The sequence below is a fragment of the Neovison vison genome, chromosome 1, assembly GCF_020171115.1.
Source record: "Neovison vison isolate M4711 chromosome 1, ASM_NN_V1, whole genome shotgun sequence".
Lineage (NCBI taxonomy): Eukaryota > Metazoa > Chordata > Mammalia > Carnivora > Mustelidae > Neogale > Neogale vison.
The window spans coordinates 112,122,216-112,147,905 of NC_058091.1; the positions used below are offsets into that span (position 1 = coordinate 112,122,216).

General features: G+C 34.9%; 1 protein-coding gene across 9 annotated transcripts in view; it reads left to right on the forward strand.

The window, feature by feature from the left end:
- FAM135A (family with sequence similarity 135 member A) overlaps nucleotides 1-25,690 on the forward strand; it is a 125,629-nt gene that overhangs the window by 67,911 nt on the left and 32,028 nt on the right. For all 9 annotated transcript variants that reach the window (XM_044253914.1, XM_044253921.1, XM_044253966.1 and 6 more), the window contains 2 exons: nucleotides 23,745-23,818; nucleotides 25,413-25,567. In XM_044253914.1, the coding sequence (XP_044109849.1) occupies nucleotides 23,745-23,818; nucleotides 25,413-25,567 (229 nt within the window). The remainder of the gene's footprint in view (nucleotides 1-23,744; nucleotides 23,819-25,412; nucleotides 25,568-25,690) is intronic.

The following is a 25,690-nucleotide window of genomic DNA, read 5'->3' on the forward strand; positions in this document are numbered from 1 at the left end:
ACATGAATTTTTTTCCCCAAATCATTTGTTAATTGGAGGCATCATGTTCTTTTTTCTTTAAGATTTTATTTACTTGAGGGAGAGAGAGAGAATGGAGGGAGAGGGAGAAGCAGACTCTCTTTTGAGCAGAGCCTGATGTGGGGCTTGATCCCAGGATCTTAAGATCATGACCTGAGCTGAAGGCAGATGCTTAACCTACTGAACTACCCAGGCGCCCCAGCATCATGTTCTTTTATCCGTAAATACTTCAGGGTATATTGACTGAGAACAAAGGTACTTTCTTGCTTAACTATACTAAAGTGATCAACTTTATGAAATTTAATATTGTTATAATACTGATACCTAATGTAAAACTCATTTTAAATTTTATCATTTGTCTTAATAATGTCCTTTGTGACTTTTCCCCTTTTCCAGGATCAAATCCAGGATCACACATTGCATTCAGTTGTCATAACCCATTAAATTCTTTAAACTTATTCAGTCTGAATAGTTCTATTTTCTTTGTCTTTCTTGAAGAGTATTGGCCAGTAGTTTTGTAGACCATTGTTCAGTTTGGATTTCTGTGATGTGTATTATGTTCCTTGTGGTTCAGTTCAGCTGAACAATATTAGTGGAAATACTATATTTCTTCTTCAATCAGTTTTGATAAATTGTGTTTTTGAAGGGGTTCTAAACTTACTAATTTATTGGCACCAAATAATTATAATATCCTTCACTTATATTTTTAACATATTTTAACATTTAGTATCTGTAGCATTTCCTGTTTTGTTTAGTATCTGTAGCATTTTCCTGTTTTGTTCCTGATATAAGTTATTTGTGTCTTCATTCTTTTTTTCTTGATCGGTCCCACCAGAAGTTTGTCATTTTATTAGTTTTTTCAAAGAACTAACCTGATGTTAATTCTCTCTTGCACGTTTTGTTTTATTAGGTTTGCTTTTGACTTTAGTATTTCCTCTCACTTTCTAAAGGCTTATTTTACTCTGTTTTTAAAACTTCTATAAGTAGATGGTTAGCTTATTAATTGTAGTATTTCCTCTTTTGTGTTACACACATTTAAGTTTATAGGCTCCCCCCTAAGTACTGCTTTAGCTACATTCCACAAGTTTTGATATGTTGTTCTTTTTATCATTTGATTCTCAATATTTTCTAATTTTTGTGAGCAATTTATTCTTTGATTTAGGGTTACTTAGTTTTTTTTCATTAATATATAAAATGGCTTATTAAAATAATAGACGCATCTCCTCCATTTTCTGTATATAAACAGAAACGATATGTAGGTCAATGACAGGACTCCATAAGAACTACTTTATATACACTAGCCCCAAATGGGAAATCTCACAACATACCAATAATAATTTGTTTGGGAAATCTTTGATTTAAAGCAATAAAGGTAAATAAAACTATTATGAAGTATACACTAGATACGTTTTCCTATATTAGGAGTTGTCATTTTTCCCTTCCTTAGAAATCCAAGAAATTGAGTGCCTTCCCACAGTCAGTCTTCTTCTGAAATAAAGGACCAGTGATATTTCTTGTCTAAAAGTTACCATGTGTTTGTATCTTGATACATGTTGTATCAAGTAACTCTGACATCCTGAATTAGAGGTTAACACTTAGCCCAGAGGTAATCATCTACAGCATGGACATGAGGAGGACTAGTAATTTTTCAAAGGAGCGGCTGCATAATCAGCTGATTTTGGGTGGTTTCTATTAGAAGAATGGTAATTGGAGTATTCACATTATTTCTTTTGGATGACTTAAGCATGGAACACAAAAGAAAGAGACTCAGTTACTAAACAATGGCAGAAACCAAGAGAGAAAGAAGGTCATAGGCAAAAGCCATGAGACAGTAGAAACCATGAATAAACCAACTACTATAAGGCAGGAATGAAAGTAAAAAGGGTTAAAAGCAAAGCAGAGAGAGTGTCAGAGATAGAGAAAACATGAGAAGAGAAGAATGACCAGAAAAGGGAACAACAAATGCTTGCTTCTGAAACAACAGTTACTAGAGTGATATTAGGATATTAGTGTAGTTATTATTTACTAAATGGCAATGAACAGCATTCCAGTTTCGTAAGAATTGGCTATTTGTCTCCAGAGTCAGCTCCCTGGGTGTCCTTACTTTATATCCTTATAAAAATCCCACACATGCTGAGGTAATCTGACTATATCTTTGTCTCTTGCTAATAACTAAAGCGCCCTTTATTTCCAGGGGTGTGTTTCTTTGTTTCTAAATATATTAATTTTCTAGTTGTCTTTTTATGGTTGATTTCTGGTTTATCTTCATTGTGGTGAGGAAACAGTCTGTGATTTCAGTACTTTAATATTTGACTTGTTTTACCTATATTAGGAATGTATATTCATCATGTTGCTGGGTTAAGTGTTCCAAATATGCCTGCTAGGTTACGTTTATAAATCATTCTGTTCAAACTTTTCATATTTTGAATTTACAGCTGCTAGCGCTATCAACTATTGAGAAAAATGTAAAATCTCCCGTTTTGGCTATAAGTTTGTTCTTATTTGTTGTTACCAGGTAATAAGGGACAGAGATGGGGTTCAAACCCAAGCACTATGACTCCATAGCCTGCATTCTTTACCACTTGATTTGCTGCCTATCAAAACAGAGAAGAGAATGATAGTAAGGATCAGAAGCAACTTTGTAGCATAATGTTTTAGGGGGTTGTCTGAGGTAGAATAAGAACCAGAAGGTAAAACCTCAGTAGAGAGAAGCTGATAAATACAATGTTGAAAAAAGGGGGCAAAGAAGGAAGGCCAAGACAAAAACTGGGCTTATGGGAAATTCAGATGCCAAAGATAAATTGGAAATTTTCCAATAAACTTCCTTTTTTTGCCCCATTCTAGATTAACAAAATAGGGCCCACTTAACTCCTAAAAGAAATAAGGAAGGGTAATTAAGACACAGCAAAAAAGTGCCCTGTTGTTGCTTAACCAAGAATAATAAACCTTGCCCTATCATGCCCTGCCCTGCCATATATATCACAAAAACTGTGGAAATGGTGGTATATTATGTCCTTTATTTCCCATTTATGCAGATAACAGGAACTTTGTTCATAAAGTGTATCAGTATTCTGAGAATACATTGCTTATGCCTTCAGCAACCAAAATAGTCCAATTTGTATTGAGACGGAGTTGGCTATAATAAAGTCTGTAGGCTGTCTAATGTATTCAGAAGCAGCACAATTTATCTAAGTCTCAGAAGTGAACATATGATATGGAATCTCTTACTGCGCTGAAAGCAAATAGACAAAGAGTTGGACTAAAAAGAGGAAATGTAAATCTCTACTTATAAAGAACAATGTAATTAATTATTTTGACATTTGTTCTACCATGTTATTTGATATCAAGATTCAGAAAGTGAGATTTTCTGTTTCTTAGAAAATTAAGTCATCTAGACTTACAGAATTCTGTAGTCATGTGGCATATATGTTCACATTAAAACATAGAGACTATTAATAAGTGAATGGTTCCCAGTACCCCATATTACATAAAAAGATAAAAGGCAGTGATGGCACTATAAAATGTCCCCTGTTTTTATCTCACTCACAATAACAAAAATTTAGCATCTATCCATGAACAAAAGTGACTGTGAGAGCTGTGGGATCCAATACTATATACCAAGGCCTCCCACCCACCTGTGGACTGGATAATAAGCAGACAGATTTCGGTCTTGACCCTGTAGTAGCATGTTTACCAGCTCTTGCTCGTCTTGGCTACAGTCTGGGACCTTCTGGGGAGCACTGACTTAGGCAGTTACCCAGGGTTGTGAGAAAGCCTTTGTGCAAATTCAGCTTTCCAGAGAAGTTCCATCATTCACTGAAGCAAAAAAAAGTACAAGTTTGGTTGCATTCGAGTTCTAGCAAAAGGAATAGCTCGTCTTTACTTACATCACTTCTCACCCAAGATAGCACAGCTTTGATCTACGAGAATCCTTCCTGGCCTGGGATTTTTCCTGCAGAGAAAAGGGAGAACAGATGAGTGAGTATCCAGCTTGTCTAGCTGTTCAGGCTATTACCAAAGAGACTCCTCTTCCCTGCTCACCCCATCTAGATCACTAAATCAGGAGCTCCATGGTTGGGGCATAGGGTGGAAATAGACAGGAAGGTGGCAGATGGGACTCTCAGAAGGCATTAAAGGGACTCATCGTACTCACATCAGAGATTCCATTGAAAGTCTGCCTATGAACTTCACCTGTGAATCCCTCCAACTGGCCATGAGAACCTCCACCATCCCACATGCCCTCATCCACACTCTCCCTTCTAATCTGCAGATGGCTCCCTGTGTGCACAGCTGAAGACATTAGTGAGAGCAAGCTTTAGCAGATCTGTCGCTGCAGGCCAGGAAGACCACAAAGGAGCTGTAGCACCACATTTGGGAAATAAAGGTGGGGGTCAGCACTCAGCCAGGTGTGTGGCAGTAAGGGGAGAAGGCGTATAATAATAAAGTCTACCACAAGAGGGAGCAAGAAATGTGAAGCAAATATATCCATAGAAGGTCTGAGAAAGCCTCAGAAATTCTGGCTGGACTGAAGAGAGGTATTTCTGCCCTGAAGACAGTAAATACTGGAGGAGGTGGCTGCCACTTCAGATGTTCAGATAGCAATGCAAAACTGCAAAGAACACAAGGGGCGCTGGTCCCTCGGTCAGTTAACATCTAATTCTTGATTTCAGATGTGTATTGTGACACTGAACACCACATCAGACACTGGGCATGGAGACTGCTTAAGATTCTTTCTCTCCCTCTGCCCACCCCCCAAAAAAGAAAAACCCAACTCCAAAGGACATGAAACACTGACATCACCAAAGGATCACAGTCCTCCAGTATCTAAACCCAAAAACATGGAAATCTGTGATTTACCTAATAAAGAATTCAACATAACTATTTTAAGGAAACTCAGTGAGCTACAAGAAAACACAGAAAGGCAATTCAACAAAATCAAGAAACAATACACAAAAATGAGAAGATTAACAAAGAAATCATAACCAAAAACAAATTCCGGAGCTGAAGAATTCAGTTTATAAAATGACAGATGCAACAGATAGCACAGTCACAGCAGAATGGACCAAACAGAAAAAAAGAATCTATGATAAAAGATAGGAACATAAAATTCCAATCAGAGGAGAGCAAAGAAAAAAGAAAGAAAAAGAGTGAGGAAAGCATGCCTGATCTATGAGAAACCATCAAAAGAAATAATTTTTAATAATTGGAGTTCCAGAAGCAAAAGAGAGGGAGAAGAGGCAAAAAAAAAACCCATTTAAAGAAATAATTACTGAGAGTTTCCCAAACATGGGAAGACATTTGGATATCCAAGTACATAAAGTTTATAGGTCACCAAACCACCTAAAGAGATCTTCTCCAAAATACAGTATAATAAAACTGTCAAAAATCAAAGACAAAGAAAATCTTGAAAGTTCCAAGAAAAAGAAGATTGTAACCTACAATCAGTGGGGTTGTTAGCAAAAACCTTATAGAGCAGAAGAGAGTTGGGATGATATATTCAGAATGCTTAAAAAATACCTGCCAATCAAAATATTCTTTCTGGCAAAGTTCTCTCTCATAAATGAAGTAGTAATAAGGATAATCCTAGACAAAAGCTGAAGTAATTCATCATTGTTAGACCTGCCTTACAAGAAATTCAGAAAAGAATTTGCAAAGTTGGGGCACCTGGGTTGCTCAGTCAGTTAAGTGTCTGCCGTTGGCTCAGGTCATAATCCCAGGGCCCTGGGATCAAGTCCTGAATCCGGTTCCCTGCTCAGCAGAAAGCCTATTTCTTCCTCACCTCTCCCTCTGCCTGCCACTCTGCCTACTTTTGCTCGCTCTATCACTCTGTCAAATAAATAAAATACTAAAAAGAATTTGCAAAGTTAAATGATAGGGTACTAGTTACAGCATAAAAATCATGAAAATATATAACATGCCAGTAAAGTAAGTATATAGTCAAATTCACAATACTCTAGTATGGTAATATGGTATGTTAATCACTTAATCCTAATGTAAAGTTTAAAAGACAAGCATATTAAAAATAACTACAGCTACAATAATTGGTTAGTGAATACACATTATTAAAAGTGGTACATTATGACATCAGAAACAAAAGGAAGAATAAAAGGATAGAGTTTTTTAATGAGATTGAAGTTATCAGTGTAAAATAAACTATTACATCTATGTTAATCTACAAGATGTTTTATGTAAGCCTTATGATAACCACAAAGCAGAAAACTACAGTAGATCACAAAAGATAGAGAAGAGATGCAAAGCATAGCACTATTGAAAATCATCAGTTCACAAAGGAAGACAGCAAGAGAGGAAGAAGAGAACTATAAAACAGCCAGAAAGTAACTACTAAGGTGGCTTTAGTAATCCTTACATATCAGCATTCACTGTAAATGTAAATGAATTGAATTCTCTAGAAGTCAAAGAGTGTCTGAATGGATATAAATAAATAAATAAATAAATAAAATAAAACAAAACCAACTATATGCTGCCTACAAGAGACTCACTTCAGCTTTGAGGACCTACGTGGGAACAAAGTGAAGTGATGGGAAAAGAGTCGATGTAAACAGAAACCTCAGAAGAGTAAAGATAGCTACACTTTTTTGTTGTTGCTGTTCTTTGGTTTTTTGTTAAGGAAAGCTATACCTAAATCACACCAAATAGACTTTAAGCCAAAAGTAACAGGAAACAAGGCCATTATATAATGACAAAGGGGTGAGTTCATGAAGAAGATCTAACCATTTAAAGTATATATGGACCCAGCATTGGAGCACCTAAATATGCTAAGTAAATACTAACAGATCTGAAGGGAGAAATAGAAAGCAATACAGCTATAGTAGGAGACTTCAGTACCTCACTTTCAATAATGGATAGATCATCCAGGTAGAAAATCAATGAGGAAACATTGGATTGGACTTGAACCATAATCAGACCAAATGGATCTAACAAACGTATGTAAGATACCTCAACAACAACAGAACACATGTTTCTCAGGTGTACACAGAACATTCTTCAGGATAGATCATATGATAGGTCAAAAAAGTAAGTCTTAGCAAATTTAAAAAGATTGAAATCATACCAAGTATCTTTCTCAACCATAATAGTATAAAACTAGACATCAATTACAGAAGGAAACCTGAGAAAATCACAAATATGTGGAAGTTAAACAATACTCCTGAATAACCAGTGGGTCAAAATCTCAAATAACTAACTTAATTTTTCACATCAAGGAACTAGAAAAGGAACAAACTAAACCCAAAGTTAGCAGAAAGAAGAAAATAACAAATATTAGATGAATAAGTATTAAAATAAGAAAAATAATAGGAAAAATCAACAAAACAAAAGAACTGGTTTTATTGACAGAATAAAATCAACACCTTTAGCTAGACTGAGAAAAGAAAGATGCAAATAATTAAAATATGAAATGAAAGAGAAGACAGTACAACTTAAAACCACACAAATACAAAGGATCATGAGAGACTAACATGAAAAATTAAAAATCAATAAATTGGATAACCTAGAAGAAATGGATAAATTCCTAGAAACATAAACCTAAATCATGAAGAAATAGAAACATCTGAACAAATAATGAGTAAAGAGATTAAATCAATAACCAATAATTATTCAGCAAAGAGAAGTCTAGGAAAAGGTGGCTTTACTGGTGAATTCTACCAAATATGTAAATGAATTAAAGCTAATCTTTCTCACCAAAAATTCAAAAAGGAACACTTCCAAACTCATTTTACAATGCCAGCATTATCCTGATACCAAAGCCAGATAAAGAGACTACAAGAGAAATAAACTACAGTCCAATATCCCTGATGAATATAGAAAATTGAACATGCAAAAATTCTTTTTTAAATAAGACCTTATTTATTCATTATATATAGAGAAAGAGAGAGCACAAGCAGGGGGTAAGGCAGAGGGAGAAGCAGACTCCCCACTGAGCTGGGAGCCCAATGTGGGGGGGGACTCAATCCCAGGACCTGGAAATCAAGACCTGAGCCAAAGGCAGACGCTCAACCATCTGAGCCACCCAGGTGCCCCAACATGCACAAATTTTTAACAAAATATTAGCAAACTAAATTTAATAGTGGATTAAAAGGATCATACACCATAATCACATGGGACTTATCCCTGGGATCAAGATGGCTTGATAAGTCAATAAAAGTGATACACCACATTAATAGAATGAAAGGCTAAAATCATATCATCACATTAATGCAGAAAAAGCATTTGACAAAATACAATATCCTTTCATTATAAAAACTCTCAACACATTGGGTATAGAAGGAATATACCCCAATATAATAATAACATGACAACCCACAGCTAGCCTCATACTGAATGGTGAAAAGTTGAAAGGTTTTGCTTTAATATCACAAATAGGACAAGGATTCCCATTCTTATCATTTGTATTCAGCAAAGTACTGGAAGTCCTAAACAGAGCAATGAGACAATAAAAAGCAAAAAAAGGCATCCAAATCAGAAAGGAAGGTGTAAAGTGTCTCTGATTGCAGGTGATATGATCTTACATATTTAAAAAGAAAATGCTTACCACTCCATCAAAAAACTGTTGGAATTAATCAGTTTCAGTGAAGTTGTGGGATATAATATCAACATATAAAACATAGTTGGGATTCTGTACACTAACAATGAAATGCCTAAAAAAAGAAATAAAGAGAACAGTCTCATTCAAAATAGCATCAAATAAAAAAAACTACTTAGGACTAAATTTAAGCAAGGAGCTATAAGAGCTATTACTGAAAATGACAAGACTTTGATGAAAGAAAGCAAAGACACAAACACATGGAAAGATAGCCCATGTTCATTGATCAGAAGAATTAATATTGTTAAATATCCATACTATCTAAAGCCATCTATAGTTTCAGTTCAATCCCTATTGAAATTCCAATAGTATTTTTCACAGAAATAGAAGAAACACAGTTCTCAAATTTATATGGAACCACAAAGGATCCCAAATAACCGAAGCAATACTGTGAAAGAAGAGCAAAGCTGAAGGCATCGCATTTCCTGTTTTCAAACTATACAACAAAGCCATAGTAATGAAAATTGTATGGTACTGGCATAAAAATAGACAATGGAAACAAGACTCCAGAAATAAACCCTTGCATATACGGCCAACTAACATTTGACAAGAGAGCAAAGAATACTCAATGGAGAAAGGGTGGTCTCTTCAATAAGTGGTATTGGGAAAACGAGATAACTACATGCAAAAGAATGAAATTGGACCCCTATTTTAAACTGCTCACAAAAATTAGCTCAAGATGAATTAACAACTTAATAACATAAGACCTGAAACCATAAAACCCCTAGAGGAAAACATAGGGGAAAATCTCCCTGGTGACATTAGTTTTGGTAATGTTATTTTGGATTTGACACCAAAAGCAAAGGCAAACATAAACAAGTGGGACTACATCAAATTAAAAAGCTTCTGCAAAGCAAAGGAGACCATCACCAATATGAAATGGCAACCTAATGGATGGGAGAAAATATTGCCAAGTCATATATCTGATAAAGGGTTAATATTTAAAATATATAAAGAATTCATGCAACTCAGTAGAAAAAATCTGATTAAAAATGTATAGAGGAGCTAAAGATCTATTTATGCAGACACATACAAAAAAACAGTAGATATATGAAAAGATGCACAATGTCAGTAATCATCTAGAAAGTGCAAATCAAAATCAAAATTAGTTATCACCTCATACTTGTTAGAATGAGTGTTACTAAAAAGTCAAGAGATAAGTGTTGGCAAGGATGTGGAAAAAACAGAATCCGTGTGCACTTTTGGTATGCATGTAAATTGGTGCAGCCAGTATGGCAAACGGTATGGAAGTTTCTTAAAATAGGACTACCCTTTGATCTAGCGGTATCACTTCCAGGAAAAGAAAACGGGATCTCAAAGAGATATCTGTGCTCCCATGTTTATTGCAGCATTATTCCCAATAGCCAAGACATGGAAATAAACTAAGTGTCCATCAATGAATGACTGGATAAAGAAGATCTGCTATATACAGGTTTCCCCTGATATCTGAAAGTTTGATTTAATGCCACTATGCTTTTATGAAAGACCTACATTGGTTACCTGCTTTCACTGACCAAAAGAAATAACAAAAAGTTTTGGTTTTATAAAATGATCATTGCTGTTTCGCTTTATGCCATTTCAGCTTAAGAAAGGTTTCATTAGGAATTCTTTGTTTTTGGATATTGAGGGAAAACCCAGTATATACAATGGAATATTATTCAGCTATTAGAAAGGAAATCCTGCCATTTGCAACAACACAGATGGACCTTGAGGGCATTATACTAAGGCAAACAAGTCAGACAGAAACAAATACTATATGATATCACTTATATATAGATTCTTAAAAAACTGAATTCATGGAAACAGTGATTAGAATGGTGATTACCAGAGGTGGAAGGAAGGGTGGTGTGAAATTGGGAGCTATCGTTCAAAGGGTACACACTTTCAGTTATAAGATAAATAATTTCTGGGGATCTAATATATAGCGTGGTATTTTAGTTAACAGTACTGTACTCTGTACTTGAAAGTTACTAAGAGAGTAAATTTTAGTGGTTCTCACCACAAGAAAGAAATGATAATTATGTGACACAATGGAGGTATTAGCTAATGCTGAGGTGGTAATCATCTTGCAATATGTAAGTCTATCAAATCAACACACTGTACACCTCGAACTTACACAATGTTTTCTATCAGTTATCTCTTGATATAGCTGGAAAAAAAGATTAAAGTATTTATTATAAGTGAAAGATATCTTTGTCACTTCAAACTGAAATATGGATTATCAAGTGAGATAACTTATCAAAAGCAAAAATAAGTTGAAATTAAAATGAAATTTTTATGTGTCAAGAACTGTAAAGGATCTGAGATCTGTGAAGAACTTACAAGCAAATAAGATAACCTCCACAGAATGATTAATGCTAGCAGAAGATAGGAGATCAGAGACAAAGGACTTTGTTGCAGCAACTCCAGTAACCTTAGTGTTATCATTTGCACTCCTTTCTTAAGCCCCGGTTTCCACACCCCAACATAAAGAAAGCCAGGTTCACGCTAGTGTATTGCATTGCAGGAGAAAAAACTTTGTGATTAAGGGTCCCAGATACTTTGTAATGGACGTGGACATGCCACGTTTGTTCCAACGCAAGTCTTTATCTACCAAGACTGTAAGCAAACCTACCCTTTGCTCCTAAGGAAAAGGTGTCCCTACCTTCCCAGGCTGTTCTCAATACAGATACCCTTGAAAAGAATGAGGACAGTCATTGATTCTGCTCAGAGGACTTGCAAAAATGTAAGAGACCTTGAAGAATTGTCTTTTGCCAGTGTCTTATGGAGAACTCATTTTCACTGTCCTCAATAATTTTACTGATCTTTATTTTAGTACTTTTCAGAAATGCCTCTTCTGTTACACTGCTTCCCAGTGTACCAGCAGAGATGCCCTATTTAATGTATGGTAGCTTGTGCCTAGAATTAGAAGTCCAATGTTAAGATGAACATATGCCCTTTACAGACTTGGAGAGACAGGTTTTGTGCTTTGTGCTTTGTCTTAGCATCATAGACTTGTATTCTGCCCTGAACAAGTCTTGTTAGGGCTGATGGAATAGGACAAAATAGCAGGCATTCTTTCAGGGACATCTTGAATAAATACTTAGTTCTGTCTTGCCAAATACCTTGGGTTGCCAGATAAAATACAGAGTACCTGATTAAATTTTAATATAGGTAAACAAATAATTTTCAGTATAAATATATCCTATGCAGTGTTTGGGAAATACTTATACTAAAAAAATTATTTGTATTTCAGTGTCCTGTGGGGTAGAATTGCCAGATAAAACAAAAATAAAGGACGCCTAGTTACATCTGAATGTTAGGTATGCAGTGAATAATTTTTCTATGTAATTATGTCTCATGCAACCCTATCAAATAGTATACCAAAGCATCAAAGAAGGATTTACCCTTGTTTTATATATTTTTGGAAGAATGAAATATGTCTTACGGAGGTACAGAAAATAGAATGGAAGTCCTTGATTAAGGAGAAAACTAATTTTGTAGTTAAGCTTAGGAAGGTTAGTAATCTTGTGAGAAAACAGAACATGTAAACATATGGCTTTACTCACCATGTACCTAATATCTGTAGTCCTAATCTAAAGCAAAGAAATCCAAGTTGATGTGGTGTTTTTGCTGTTTGATTACTTAATATTCTATGGTACTGCTCATTTAAACTCTTCCATTTAATGAATCTTTCCTTGGACTATAAAATGAAAATGTTTTACTTTATAAGGCTTCATAAAATAATATTTCAAACTATATAGTCAGAATTAGAGAAATCTTCATTTTTCATTGATCTCTGTACAGTCCTCTAATTATTTTTTTTTTAATTTAGAGAGCAAATCGGGGAGGGATAGAGAGAGAAAGGAATCAGAATAATTCCAAGTAGGTACTACACCCAGCACAGAGCTCGACACAGTGCTTGCTCTGATCCCGTGACCCCAAGATTATGACCAGAGCTGAAATCAGGAGTCTGGACTCTTAACTGACTGAGCCACTCAGGCGCCCCCTAGTTTTGTTTTGTTTTTTACATAAAATTTACATAATATGAATTAACTATTTCGCATGTACAATTTAGTACATTCACAGTGTTGTGCAACCATCACCTCTGCCTAGTTCCAGTCCAGTTTTATCACCCCAAAAGGAAACCCCACACCCATTGAACAGTCACTCCCCATTTCCTCCCCTTCTGCCACCCGTTCCCTAGCAAACACTAGTCTGATTTACCGAATCTGGATGTTTCATATAAAGGTAATCATACAACACACAACTTTTTGTATTTGGTTTCTTTCACATCATTCATCCATGTTGTAGCATGTATCAGTCTTTCATTCCTTTTTAGGTTTGAATGCCAACCGAAACTGAAATGGATGGCCATTGGGTTCTTTCCACCCTTTGACTATTGTGATGAGTGCTTCTGTGAACATTACTGGACAAGTACTTGTTTGAATTCTTGTTTTCATTTCTTTGGGTGCATACCTAAGAGTAGAATTTCTGAGTTGTATGGTAATTCTATGTTTAACTTTTTGAGGATCCTCCAGACTGATTTCCATAAGCACTTACACCATTTTATATTCCTACGGGGAGTGTTCAATGGTTCCAATTTCTTCACATCCTCACAAATATTTACTTTCTATTATTTTGTTATTATTACGGCCAACCTACTGGGTTGCAAAGTGGTGTTTAGTTGTGGTTTTGACTAGCATTTCACTACTGACTAATGATGTTGAGCATCTTTTTGTGTGCTTGTTGGCCATTTTTAAACTTCTTTTCGAAATGTGTATTCAAAGAAGTGTATTCAAACTCCTTTGCCCATTTTTTAATTGGTTGTCTTTTTGTTATTCGGTTGCAGGAGTTCTTTATATATTCTGGAAATTAGACTTATCAGATATATTATTTTCAAATATTTTCTTCTTTTTTTTTTAAGATTTTATTTATTTATTTACTTAAGAGAGGGAACAAACAGAGGGAGGGGCAGGGGAAGAAGGAGAAGCAGACTCCCACTGAGCAGGGAGCCTCATGCCAGGCTCCGTCCCAGAACCCTCGGATCATGACCTGAGCTAAAGTCAGTGGCTCCCCCACCCCATCAGATATATTATTTGCAAATATCTTCTTCTGTTTAATAGGTTACCTTTTTGTTTTATTGATGGTTTCCTTTACTGTGCAAAAGGTTTTTAGTTTGATGTAGTCCCAAAAGTTTAATTTTGCTTTTGTTTCCCTTGCCAAGGAGACATACCCATAAATATGTTGCTAAAGCCAATGTCCAAGAGAGTATTGCCTATGTTTTCTTCTAGGAGTTTCTTACTCAGTTCTCACAGTTAGGACTTTATTTTATCTTTGTATCTGTTGTAAGCAAACAGCCCAGTTTTATCTTTCTGAATGTAGCTGTCCAGGTGTATATTCTTGGCCATATAGGCATGGGTTTATTTTTGAGGTCTCTATCCTCTCTTGTTGATCTGTGTGTCTGTTTTTATACCAGTGCTATATAGTTTCAGTTAATATAACTTTGAAGTGTATCTTGAAATCCGGGGTTGTGATGTCTGTAGCTTTTTTCTTTCTCAAGGTTGCTTTGGCTATTCAGGATCTGTTGTGGTTCCATATGAATTTTAGGGTTATTTGTTTAAATTCTATGGGAAAAAACTATTGGTATTTTGATAGGGATTGCATTGAATCTGTACATTGCCTTTGGTAGTATGGACATTTTAATAATATTAATTCTTCTCAGCCATGAGCATGGGATAGTTTTCCATTTGTGTCATCCTCATTTTCTTTCATCAGTGTCCTAGAGTTTTCAGAATACAGGTCTCTCACCTCTGAGTGAAATTTATTCCTAGCTATTTTATTCTTCTTGGTGTAATTTTACACTCTAACCTTACACCTAAAGGTCTAGTAAAGGAAGTCCAAAGATAATAGAGGAGAGATGTAATAATTAGAATGAAAATAAATGAAGTTGAAATTAAAAGGCAATTGAAAAAAATCAATGAAATCTAGAGCTAGTTCTTTGAAAAAATAGACAAAATTGATAAACCTTTAGCCAGACTCAAAAAAAAAAAAAAAAAAGAAAAGATTCAAGGAAATAAAATTAGAAGTAAAAGAGGAGAAATAACAACTGATGCCACAGAAATACAAGGGTTATAACAAAGCTGTGAAAAGTTATATACCAACAAATTGGACAACCTAGAAGAAAAGGGTAAATTCTTATAAACTTAAACAGTCTTCCAAATTTGAATCAGGAAGAAATAGAAAATTTGAACAGGTCCACTGCTAGAAACAACATTGAATCAGTAATCAAAAAATTACCAACAGGGCGCCTGGGTGGCTCAGTGGGTTAAGCCGCTGCCTTCGGCTCAGGTCATGATCTCAGGGTCCTGGGATCGAGGCCCGCTTCGGGCTCTCTGCTCAGCGGGGAGCCTGCTTCCTCCTCTCTCTCTGCCTGCCTCTCTGCCTGCTTGTGATCTCTCTCTGTCAAATAAATAAATAAAATCTTTAAAAAAAAAAAAATTACCAACAAACCAAAGTCTAGGACCAGACCTTCACAGGTGAATTCTACCAAGCATCGAAAGCAGAATTAATGCCCATTCTCAGATGATTCCAGAAAATAAAAGAGCTTCCAGACTCATTCTATGAGGCCAGAATTACCCTGATACTGAAATCAAACAAAAACACTACAAAAAAGAAAACCACCTGAAGAACACAAGTGTAAAAATCTTCAACAAAATATTAGCAAACCAGATTTAACAATGCATTAACAGTATCACTCACTGCTCTCCCTGGGATTTATTGCAGAGATGCAGGGACAGTTCAATATTCATAAATCAATCAATGTGATACATCACAAGACAGGATGTAGAAATACATGCCATATAATCTTAAAAGATGCAGAACAAAGGGGGAAATTGGAGGGGGAGACAAACCATGAGAGAATGTGGACTCTGAGAAACAAACTGAGGGTTTTGGAGTTGGGAGGTTGGGTGAGCCTAGAGGTGAGTATTATGGAGGGCACATATTGCATGGAGCACTGGGTGTGGTGCATAAACAATTCTGGAACACTGAAAAGAAGTAAAACAAAAATTTTAAAATGCATTTGACAAAATATAATACTCATTCATGATAAAAACTCTCAACAAAGTAGGTTTAGAGAGGATGTACTTTAACATAATAAAGGTCATATATGAAAAAGCCCACAGCTAACATACTCAGAAGTGAAAAACCGGAAGACTTTTCCCTCTAAGATCAGGAAAAAGACAAGGATGTTAGCTGTCACCACTTTTATTTAACATAGTACAGGAAGCCCTAGCTACAACTATCAGTCAAGACAAGAAAAAGAAATAAAAGTCATGGAAATTGGTAATGAAGAAGTAAATCCATCACTATTTGCCAGTGATATGATAATATATAAGATAACTCTAAAGACACCACTAAAAAATTATTAGAAGTAGTAAATGAATTCAGAAAAGTTGGAGACAAAATTAATATACAGAAATCTCTTGCATCTCCATCCACTAATAACAAAGTATCAGAAAGAGAAATTAAGAAAACAGTTCCATTTATAATTCAGCACCATTTTTTGAAAAGACTATCCTAGGGTGCCTGGGTGGCTCAGTGGGTTAAAGCCTCTGCCTTTGGCTCAGGTCATGATCTCAGGGTCCTGGGATCAAGCCCTGCATCTGGCTCTCTGCTCGGCGGGGAGCCTGCTTCCTTCTCTCTGCCTACTTGTGATCTCTGTCTGTCAAATAAATAAATAAAATCTTAAAAAAAAAAAAAAGACTTTTCTTTATTGAATTGCCTTAGCATCTTTGTTGAAGATCAGTTGACTGATGAATTGAATCTATTTCTTGGCCTCCTTTTCTCTTTCATTGATCTCTTATATATTTTTCCATTAATATCCCCCTAACTTGATTGTGTTATTGTAGTAAGTCTTTCATCAGTCAGGTATTTAGTTGTACATTCTCCAATTTTTTTTTTCTTTTTGAGATTGTTTTGTCTCCTCCAGAGACAAATATTTCTATTTCTATGTAAATTTAAAATCCACTGGTAAGTTTTTATTTTAAAAAGTCTTCTTTGGATTTTAGTTTATATTGCATGATTGCATAATCTATAGATCAGTGTAGAGAGAATTTTCTCTTTCATCATATGTTGTGGACATGTTATAGTTCCCTATTTAGGTGATATCTTCTTCTGTGATGTCTCTTGGAAGTGTTTTGTAGTTTTCAGTGTCTTAAATTTATTCATAAGTTTCTTATATTATCTGATGCTATTATAAATGATCTTTTTATTTCATTTTCCAAACAGTTGTTGCTAGGATATAGAAGTGCAGTTGATTTTTGCATATTAACTGTATACTCTATGGCCTTGCAAAATTTATTAGATGTCGTATTCCACAGATCTAAATTAAATTAGGTCAGGTTTATTAATGGGTTGTTCAGCCAATATTCTGTATTGTTGTTTCCACTCTGTTTTAGTACTTAAAAATAGACCATTATCTTCTGGCCTCCATAGTATCTGATGAGAAGTCAGTTGTCATTTATATTATTTTTCCCCTGCAGTTATTGTAATGATTTTTTCTTTATCTTTGGTTTTCAAAGATACTGTATTTTGACTCTGTTTGTGTCTGTTTGACTCTGATGTGTTTTGTTGCAGTTTTCTTTGAATTTTGACTCTGATGTGTTTTGTTGTAGTTTTCTTTGAATTTATTCTTGCTTGGGATTCATTGAGATTCTTGGATCTGCATGTTTATTTTTTCTTCCTAATTTTTACAAAAATTTTTAGCCATCATATCTTCAGATATTATTTTTTTCTGCCCCAGTTTTCTCCACTCCTCTCCTTCTGGTACTCTAATTTCACTTGTATTATATGATTTCAAATTCTTTTGTTTTTTTAATCTGTGCTTTTCAGATTGAATATTTTCATGATTCTAGTTTTGAATTCACTCTTTTCTGTAGTGTCTAATCAGCTCTTAATCTCATCTAGTAAATTTTTCAGTTCAAATATATTTTTACTTCTAAATTTTTTTTTAGTAGTTCCATTTTTCTGCTGAGGTTCCGTACCTCTTCATTCATTACAACCAACGTTTTTCACTCATTGGGCAATTATAATCATGACTTAAAACTACTTGCCTGGCCTTCTTGTTTATAATTTGGCATATAAGAGGCTTAGACATAATCACTTCCACCCTAAAAACGAGAAAAAAGCTGAACAAACTGGATATCAGCACATCTTCTTAGATCTTTTAAAGAACTGAAGTCACAGGGCAAACTCCTGCCCCCCAAATTGGAGTTAGATAGCCAGTTACAGAGAATCATATCTGACCAGAGCAGAGACCAACCCACAAGCAGAAATGTCCCCTGGAGTCAGTACTGGGGTAGAAAAACTTAAATTACATTTGATGAATTTCTGGTGGTTCAGTATGAACAAGCTTCAAGTGTAACTTCAAGGGGGCTCAGTCCTAGAGGAACTTGACACTTTTTGAGTTTTACCTCCGGGAACTGAATCAGGTTCTCGTGGTGAAGATCAGAGAAAATCCCTTCTCCCATGCAGGAGGGTATGGGAGTGAGAGAGGTAGCTGTTTTAAAATACATCCAGAGCATTCTGTCCTTAGAAAGACTTGTCTCCACAGAAACTATCTTTCCAGAGCCCAACTGACCTAGGAATCCAACTCCAGTCTTCTTTAGCCTTCCACATGGGGGAAGGGAAATATGCAACTTACCATTCATTATTAGAGAGTTTCAAATTAGAACAATGAGATAACACTACATACCTATAAGAATGGATGAAAGGTGAAACACTGACAACACCAAATATTAGGGAAGATGTAGAGCAACTGGAGCTCTCATTTGTTGCTGGTAGGAATGCAAAATGGTACAACTAGTTCAAAAGACAATTTGGCAGTTTCATATAAATCTAAACATATTCTTACAGTATAATCCAACTATAATGCTCTTTGGCATTTACTCATATGAGTTGAAAACATGTCTGCACAAAAACCTACACACAGTATTTTTGGCAGCTTTTTCCATAATTGTTAAAATTTGGAAGGAACCATCTTGTCCTTCATCAGGTGAATGGATTAAAAAAATTGTATATCCATACAGTGGAATATTATTCAGCAATAAAAAGAAATGAACAGTCAAACCACAGAAAGTGAAAGAGGAACTTGAAAGTATATTGCTAAGTGAAATACCCAATCTAAAGGACTGCCTACTACTATCTGATTCCAACTGTATGATGTTCTGGAAAAGGAAAAACTACGGAGACATTGAAAAGATCAGTGGTTGTCAGAGGTTCAGGGGGATTTAGAGAAGAACAAATAGGTAGAGCATTAGAGATATTTAGGGACAAGAAACTATTCTCGATGATTTGTGATGATGGACACACACCATTATACATTTGTTAAAGACCATACGGTGTGTACCACCAAGAGTGAATCTTAATAATGTAAACTATGGATTTTAGTTAATAGTATGTGTCAATATTGGTTCATCAATGCTCCGAAAAAAATAAGTCTATTAATTATTTTTTAAAAGGAAGTATATGCCTGCTAATTCTGACATCTGAGTTATCTTGGAGTCCATTTCTATAGATTGCTTTTATCTCATTATTGTAAGTTATACTTTCCTGCTTCTTTGCATTTCTAATGCATGTTCCTTGATTCTTGAAACAGTTGTTCAATGCATTTTGTCCAGTTTTATAGTTTTCAGGAAGTCAAATCCATTACCAATTTCTCTGTTATGGTAGAAGTTAAAATAGTGGTTTTCAGCCATGGTTGTACATTAAAATCATCTGAGGAACTTTAAAAATTACTGGTGCTGAATGAGGCCCAGGTATGGGTAATTTTTTTTTTTTTTTAAGTTCTCCAAGTAATTAACAGGGTTAGGCTGTTACGTATGCTGTTCCTAGCATTCTCCTAGGAAGAGTGGTAATTGAAATATGGTTTGTCTTCACTGGAGTCAGGTTGCATCTGCCAGTGGAGGGAGCATCTTTTTTATATTTGTACTTTAGAACTGCTAAAGGGTTTAGTGGGACCCTAGAATCTAATTTGCAGCAACTAGTCTAGACCTCAAGTCTAGAGGGTCATGGAATTGTTCTTAGCTTTTATTGAGATTTTAAGATCATAAAATGTTATTTTCAACTGTATCACTGCTTTTTATGCTCTAGAAGAGGGAAAGAGTTTGAAATAGATTGCATAGCCATCATTTCCTACTCAAAGATCTCTTTACAATAATGAGTTATTTACACAAAACATTATGAAGTTTGCATTTTTACAAAGAGGTACTCATCTGTAAAACTTCTTGATCTGGTATTCCTTCAGTATAATATGTATGCATTGTTTATATGTGAACCTTAATAGATTAAGCTATATTTTTCTTAATAAAGTAGAACTACTTTCTGAAAACCTATTATGTATAATATTTAATTTGATACTTTTTATTTCCTGTTTTGCAAGGTTTGGGCAGACTTCCAATGTTACTGTAATTATTGATATAAGCACAATGCATTATAGATTTTATATATGTGTGTATATATATAAATATATTAATATATACATATATATAAATATGTATATATATAGAGAGAGAGAACATACCCATTTTTTTCAGGAAATAAGTTTATCCCAAAGTGCATTTTGTTATTATCTGATATGTGCTCCTAAAGGATTAACTCTTCCCTTAAATTATTTTTTACCATCTTAAACTTTCCAGTGTGCTTGATGGTCCCCTACCATCTGAAATAGAGTATACCAAACCTAATTTAGCCTTTTCAAAATGACTTATCATTATGCACTTTATTTAGGTGCTCAAGGGTTTAATACACTGGTATTCCATGCTATTAAAAATGTCTAGAGGGGCACCCGGGCACAGTTGGTTAAGTGCCTGACTGTTGATTTTGGCTCGGGTTGTGATCTTGTGAATCTTGAGATAAGCCCGAGTTGGACTCTGCACTTAGCAGAGTCTTCTTCAGATTCTCTCTCCCTCTGCTCCTCCCCCCAGCTCGTGTGCTCTCCAAAATAAAAAAATAAGTCTTTTTTAAAAAGTCTAGATATTAGATCCTCCATTAAAGTATTCTAAGTTATATTAATTTTTAATCTATTTGTCTGTTTTTATGGGAATGTTTTAGGTTTATGTTTTTAAGGTTTATCTAGGTTTATATTTTGTTTCAGTAGCACGTTCTCTGCTAATTGCCTAGTGTACTTACATCTACTTATATATATCATGTATATTTTGTAATTCTGCTTTTCCCTTTGTCTCATTTGTTCTTTTAATATGCTGTGTATTGAAAAGTAAATATAGATCATCTTTGTGTATAAAGGGAGCTTTTAAAATACCCTACCAAAAGTACAGTCTAAGAACTTAAAGAATAATTGTTAAATAAACATTTGTGAAGGGACCATTTTCTTCAAGGCACATAGATAATATATCAGATATTTAGATCCTGTACTGAGGATTTGAGTATAACTTGGATAGGCATGTATAAAATATTTTAATAAATGTATTATGAATATATTATAACAACTATGTTAATAATAAATGTTATATATTATAAATACTGCAGTAAGTACTATTCTGATTTTATTATATATTTTATCATATTATTATACAAATACTATTTGTAATATATTTTTATTATATAATAATTTTGTACTATAATGAATACTATTTAGCAATTTAAGCATTTAAGGGTGAACACAGATAAAGGAACACTTAACTCTGTAAAGTGTTGATGAATACCCATTTTGAATGCTCAAGAGGCTTTTTTCAACCTTCTAGCTGTTTGCTAAATTTTGAATAGTCAATAATGCCAAATAAGTGAATTTTTAAAAATTGAGAGTAAATATACAAAATTTGTTTTACAAACATATATACCAAAGTAGTAATATCTATATTACTCACCCTAAGTTTGAATTTGTAAATTTAATATTTTTTTAATATATGTCTTTTGCTCCAAATTAAGTGGTGCTGCCATCAGGTGGCAGTCATACCTTAGTTATGGCCACAAAATACATTTAATAGACTTAAACTCATTACGCATTGCCATAGCACAAAATTATGGCAGGAGAGAAATTAGACAAAGAATTTTATGTGGGTGCATAGAGGGAAGGAAAGGTTTTCTGTTAACAGGGAGTCTTTATGCAGAAGAGATAAGTGGTTTGAAGCACAAAATTTGGAATTTCTTAAATCTTTATTTGAATCCAATATTAATCACCTGCTAGCTATGTTATCTTGCCAAGTAACTAACTACTTTGTCCCTGTTTCCTCACTTATTAAATGAAGACATATCCACTTCATAGGGTTTTCCTACAGCTTAAATAACAATGAAAAGAGGGGCACCTGGGTGGCTCAGTGGGTTGGGCATCTGCCTTTGGTTGGTTCATGATCCCAGGGCCCTGCGATTGAGTCCTGTATTGGGCTCCTTGCTCAGCAGTGAGCCTGCTTCTCCCTCTCCCACTCCACTAGCTTGTGCGCTCTCTCTCTCTCTCTCTGTCAAATAAATAAAATCTTTAAAAAGAAAGGAAGGAAGGGAATTCAGGGTCCTATTGGAGTCAGAAAATGCTTCTTAAATAAATAAATAACAATGAAAAGTGCTTATCACTTATCACAGGATGCTGTCAGGAAATGATAGTTATGAGGCGCCTGGGAGGCTCAGTCGGTTAAGCATCCAAGTCTTGGTTTCAGCTCAGGTCATGATGTCAGGGTCTTGTGATTGAATCCTACATCATGTGAGCTCCACAATCCAGGGATTCTTTCCCTCTCCCTCATCGTCCGCCTCTGCCCCCTCCCCTGTGCATGGTCTCTCTCTCAGATAAATAAAATCTTTAAAAACAAAAAAAGAAACGATAGTTATGAACACAGTAGGTAAGGAGAGAAGGAAAACCTACTGGTTTGTGTTGCAGGCCCATCTACAACTTCAGAAATCCAGAAGGCTTCAGGCTTCTGTTCTTCACACATTATAGCCCTCAGGGGGAAATATCTCTCAACGATAGAAAGTACAGACACAAATTGCATCCTTCTCATAGATGCCTCATATCATCCTCTCCTTAACTCCCTCACTGGCTTGTTCCTCTAAAGACCCAGTCTCATCTGCTTAGGGAAGCAAGTTTATTTAGTAAGTCAGAAATTTAATTGGCCAAATCTTGATGTCAAATAAAACATATCTCTAGTTTGTTTTATGTTTAAGACCAAAGAACCTTAATTCATATTCTCTTTTAGAGAAGAATCTTAGATGCAATATAATCTTGGGATGTATTAGGTCTCTCATCCCTGTACCTTCCAAGCAAAACATCGTTTCCATGTCCTTACTGTTACCTCATATTGCTCCAGTAGCTGACAGCCTTTCCTTGAATAATTAAAAATGAAAGGATCACAATACAAATATGATGAAAGAAATATTCAGCTAGACTTGACCAGTACTTACCAAGTACTTGCTTCTGTAACATACCCAGGTAAATGTTTTGGGGGATAACGAAGATCATCAAAACATAGCTCATACTCTAAAGAACATTATACATTAGGAGTGAAGACAATTCACATATATGGTTATTTTAAGGAAAAATATGATGAATGTTATAATGGCAATTATAATAGCTTATATTTGTATATACTTACCAGATACAAACTACTGTCACAGACGTTATCCTGTTTATTCTTCATAGTAACCCCAAATGTAGAACAAGTATCAGGTGTAATTTGAAAATGAGTCATCTGAGGCTCATTTTCAAATTTCAGAGGTGAAATGCCTCAGAGTCACAATACCAGTAGGTTGGTTAGTCAGTTCAGTTGGCATCTACTTGCATACCTGGCACACAGCATGATGTAAGTGCTGGCTGATTCTTACCATTTTTTACCATGTGCTGAGATAGTGTGCTGAGCACTGTTCCTCCTACTGAGACATAAGGGTCAGTGAGACAAACTGAATCCTTGTCTTGAAGAGGATAAATCTTGGATCCATAATATAAACCTAAATTTCTCACTTTACATTTTATTGTTTCTTTTATTTCAAGAAATACTAAAATACAGTACTTAGGCAATGTTGAGGAGGGAGATTATAGGGGTGGTTATGAGAGGTCTAATGGAGAGAGGTTTCTTTTCCTACCATCGATTGACCTTTTGATTGTACCATGTTATTCATATTCCCTTTTGGATTTTTTCAGGTACGCAGATTTTCTGAAGCATTCTTTTGTTTTGAACATCCAAGAGAAGCTGCCATTGCATACCAGGAACTTCAGTGAGTAGAGCAGATCCATACTTAAAATGATTTCACCTCCTTTTATGTAAGATACCTATCTCAGAATTTATCACATAGAATATATGAGATTTATAATAGAAGAAATTAGAATTTAAAGTTCAGAAATTCCCTATTCCAACAAATTGGGTTTAATTTTATGAATTACTTCATGGAATACCCATACCCTATAAAGAAGCATATTGCCCTATTGCCCACACCCCCCATATCAGACTTACTAGAACCTTAGTGGTCCCATACATCTCTGGTTCCAGCCTTGTATCTTTATTTTCACAGGTCAGAATCTCTTATATTCATCATTATATATTACAGATTTTCACCAGTGATCTGACTGGCACTGCCTTTTGTTATGTAAATAAATGATTTATAGTAAAATACCCAGAATAGATGCCTTTCTACTCAGTATGTTTAGATCTGGTTTTCTTTGGCTTTAAAGAATGTTTTGAGAATGTTATGCTGAGCAAAAGAAGTCAGACATAAAGAGTAAATATATGATTCTATTTGTATGAAGTTCAAAGTTTTTGCACAGGCAAAAACTATGGTGAATGAAAAAAAGAGCAGTGGTTGTCTTTGACTCGGGATGGGACTTCGACTAGAAAGACATGAGAGAACTCTGAGTAGATGGAAATATTCTGTATTATGTATCCATTTGTCAGACTCATAGAGCTAAAATTTATATATTTCAAAGAATGTGAATTTCACCTCAAGAAACTGGAAATAATAATAGAGTATGGGGCATGGACAGTGAGTACAGGTATAGATAAGGCAAGAAAAGCAAAATATTAATTGTTGAAGCTGAGTGATGGGATTTATTACACTATTCTTTTAATTTGTTTGAAACTTTCCATAAGAAAAGCTTTATTTATTTATTTATTTATTTATTTTTAAGTATTATGCATTAGGGGCACCTGGGTGGCTCAGTCTTTAAGCGTCTGCATTCGGCTCACGTCATAATCCCAGGGACTGAGCCCTGCATTGGGCTTCCCGCTTGGTGGGAAGCCTGCTTCTTCCTCTCCCACTCCCCCTGCTTCTGTTCCCTCTCTGGTGTGTCTCTCACTGTCAAATAAATAAATAAAATCTTCAAAAAAAAAAAAAGTATCATGCATTAGAAAGTTATCTACCTTGTTTTAAATAGCTGTTAATGGTATTTGCCAATATATCTTAAGTACACCAGTAGCAATGGAATATATTTTTTCCAATAGTATCATCAGTCATTAGTAGGCAGTTTGGAGCTTTTGACATTTCTCTTATATGCTATTCCCAGCGAATTAGTAAATTCAGACATTAAGCATAAATGACTCATTTTGAAATAACATTAAAATGTGTAGGAGAATATAATAGATATTTGTTTATCAACAAACCATAATTTTATAAGTCAACTATTTATTGTCAAGAACCATAATTTTCATTGTACCTGTTTTTATCTCTGACCAAAGAGCTCTTTACTAAGGAGGTTATATCTTGAGGACTGCAAGAGGATAGGAATGGTCAGGGAAAGAAGAGGAGAGGGTGGAGTCTATAAAGTAGAATTCAGTATAATTTTTTTTAATTATAGTCTGACATAAATATTTTTCAGTGCTCAGAGTCATCTGCAGATGTGCACCGCCATCAAAAATACTTCCTTCTGCAGTTCTCTCCCACCTCTGCCTATTGAATGTAGTGAATTAGATGGAGATCTCCATTCATTACCTATTATCTTTGAAGATAGGTATTTAGATTCAGTTATTGAAGGTAAGTATAATCTAAAATATGTAAGTAGTTTGTGTCATTTGCTGTATATTCTTCCTAATATATATAAAACCATTCCCTAATGTGGGGCCATTTTTCCCCTCCAATTTTATTTATGTTTGAGGA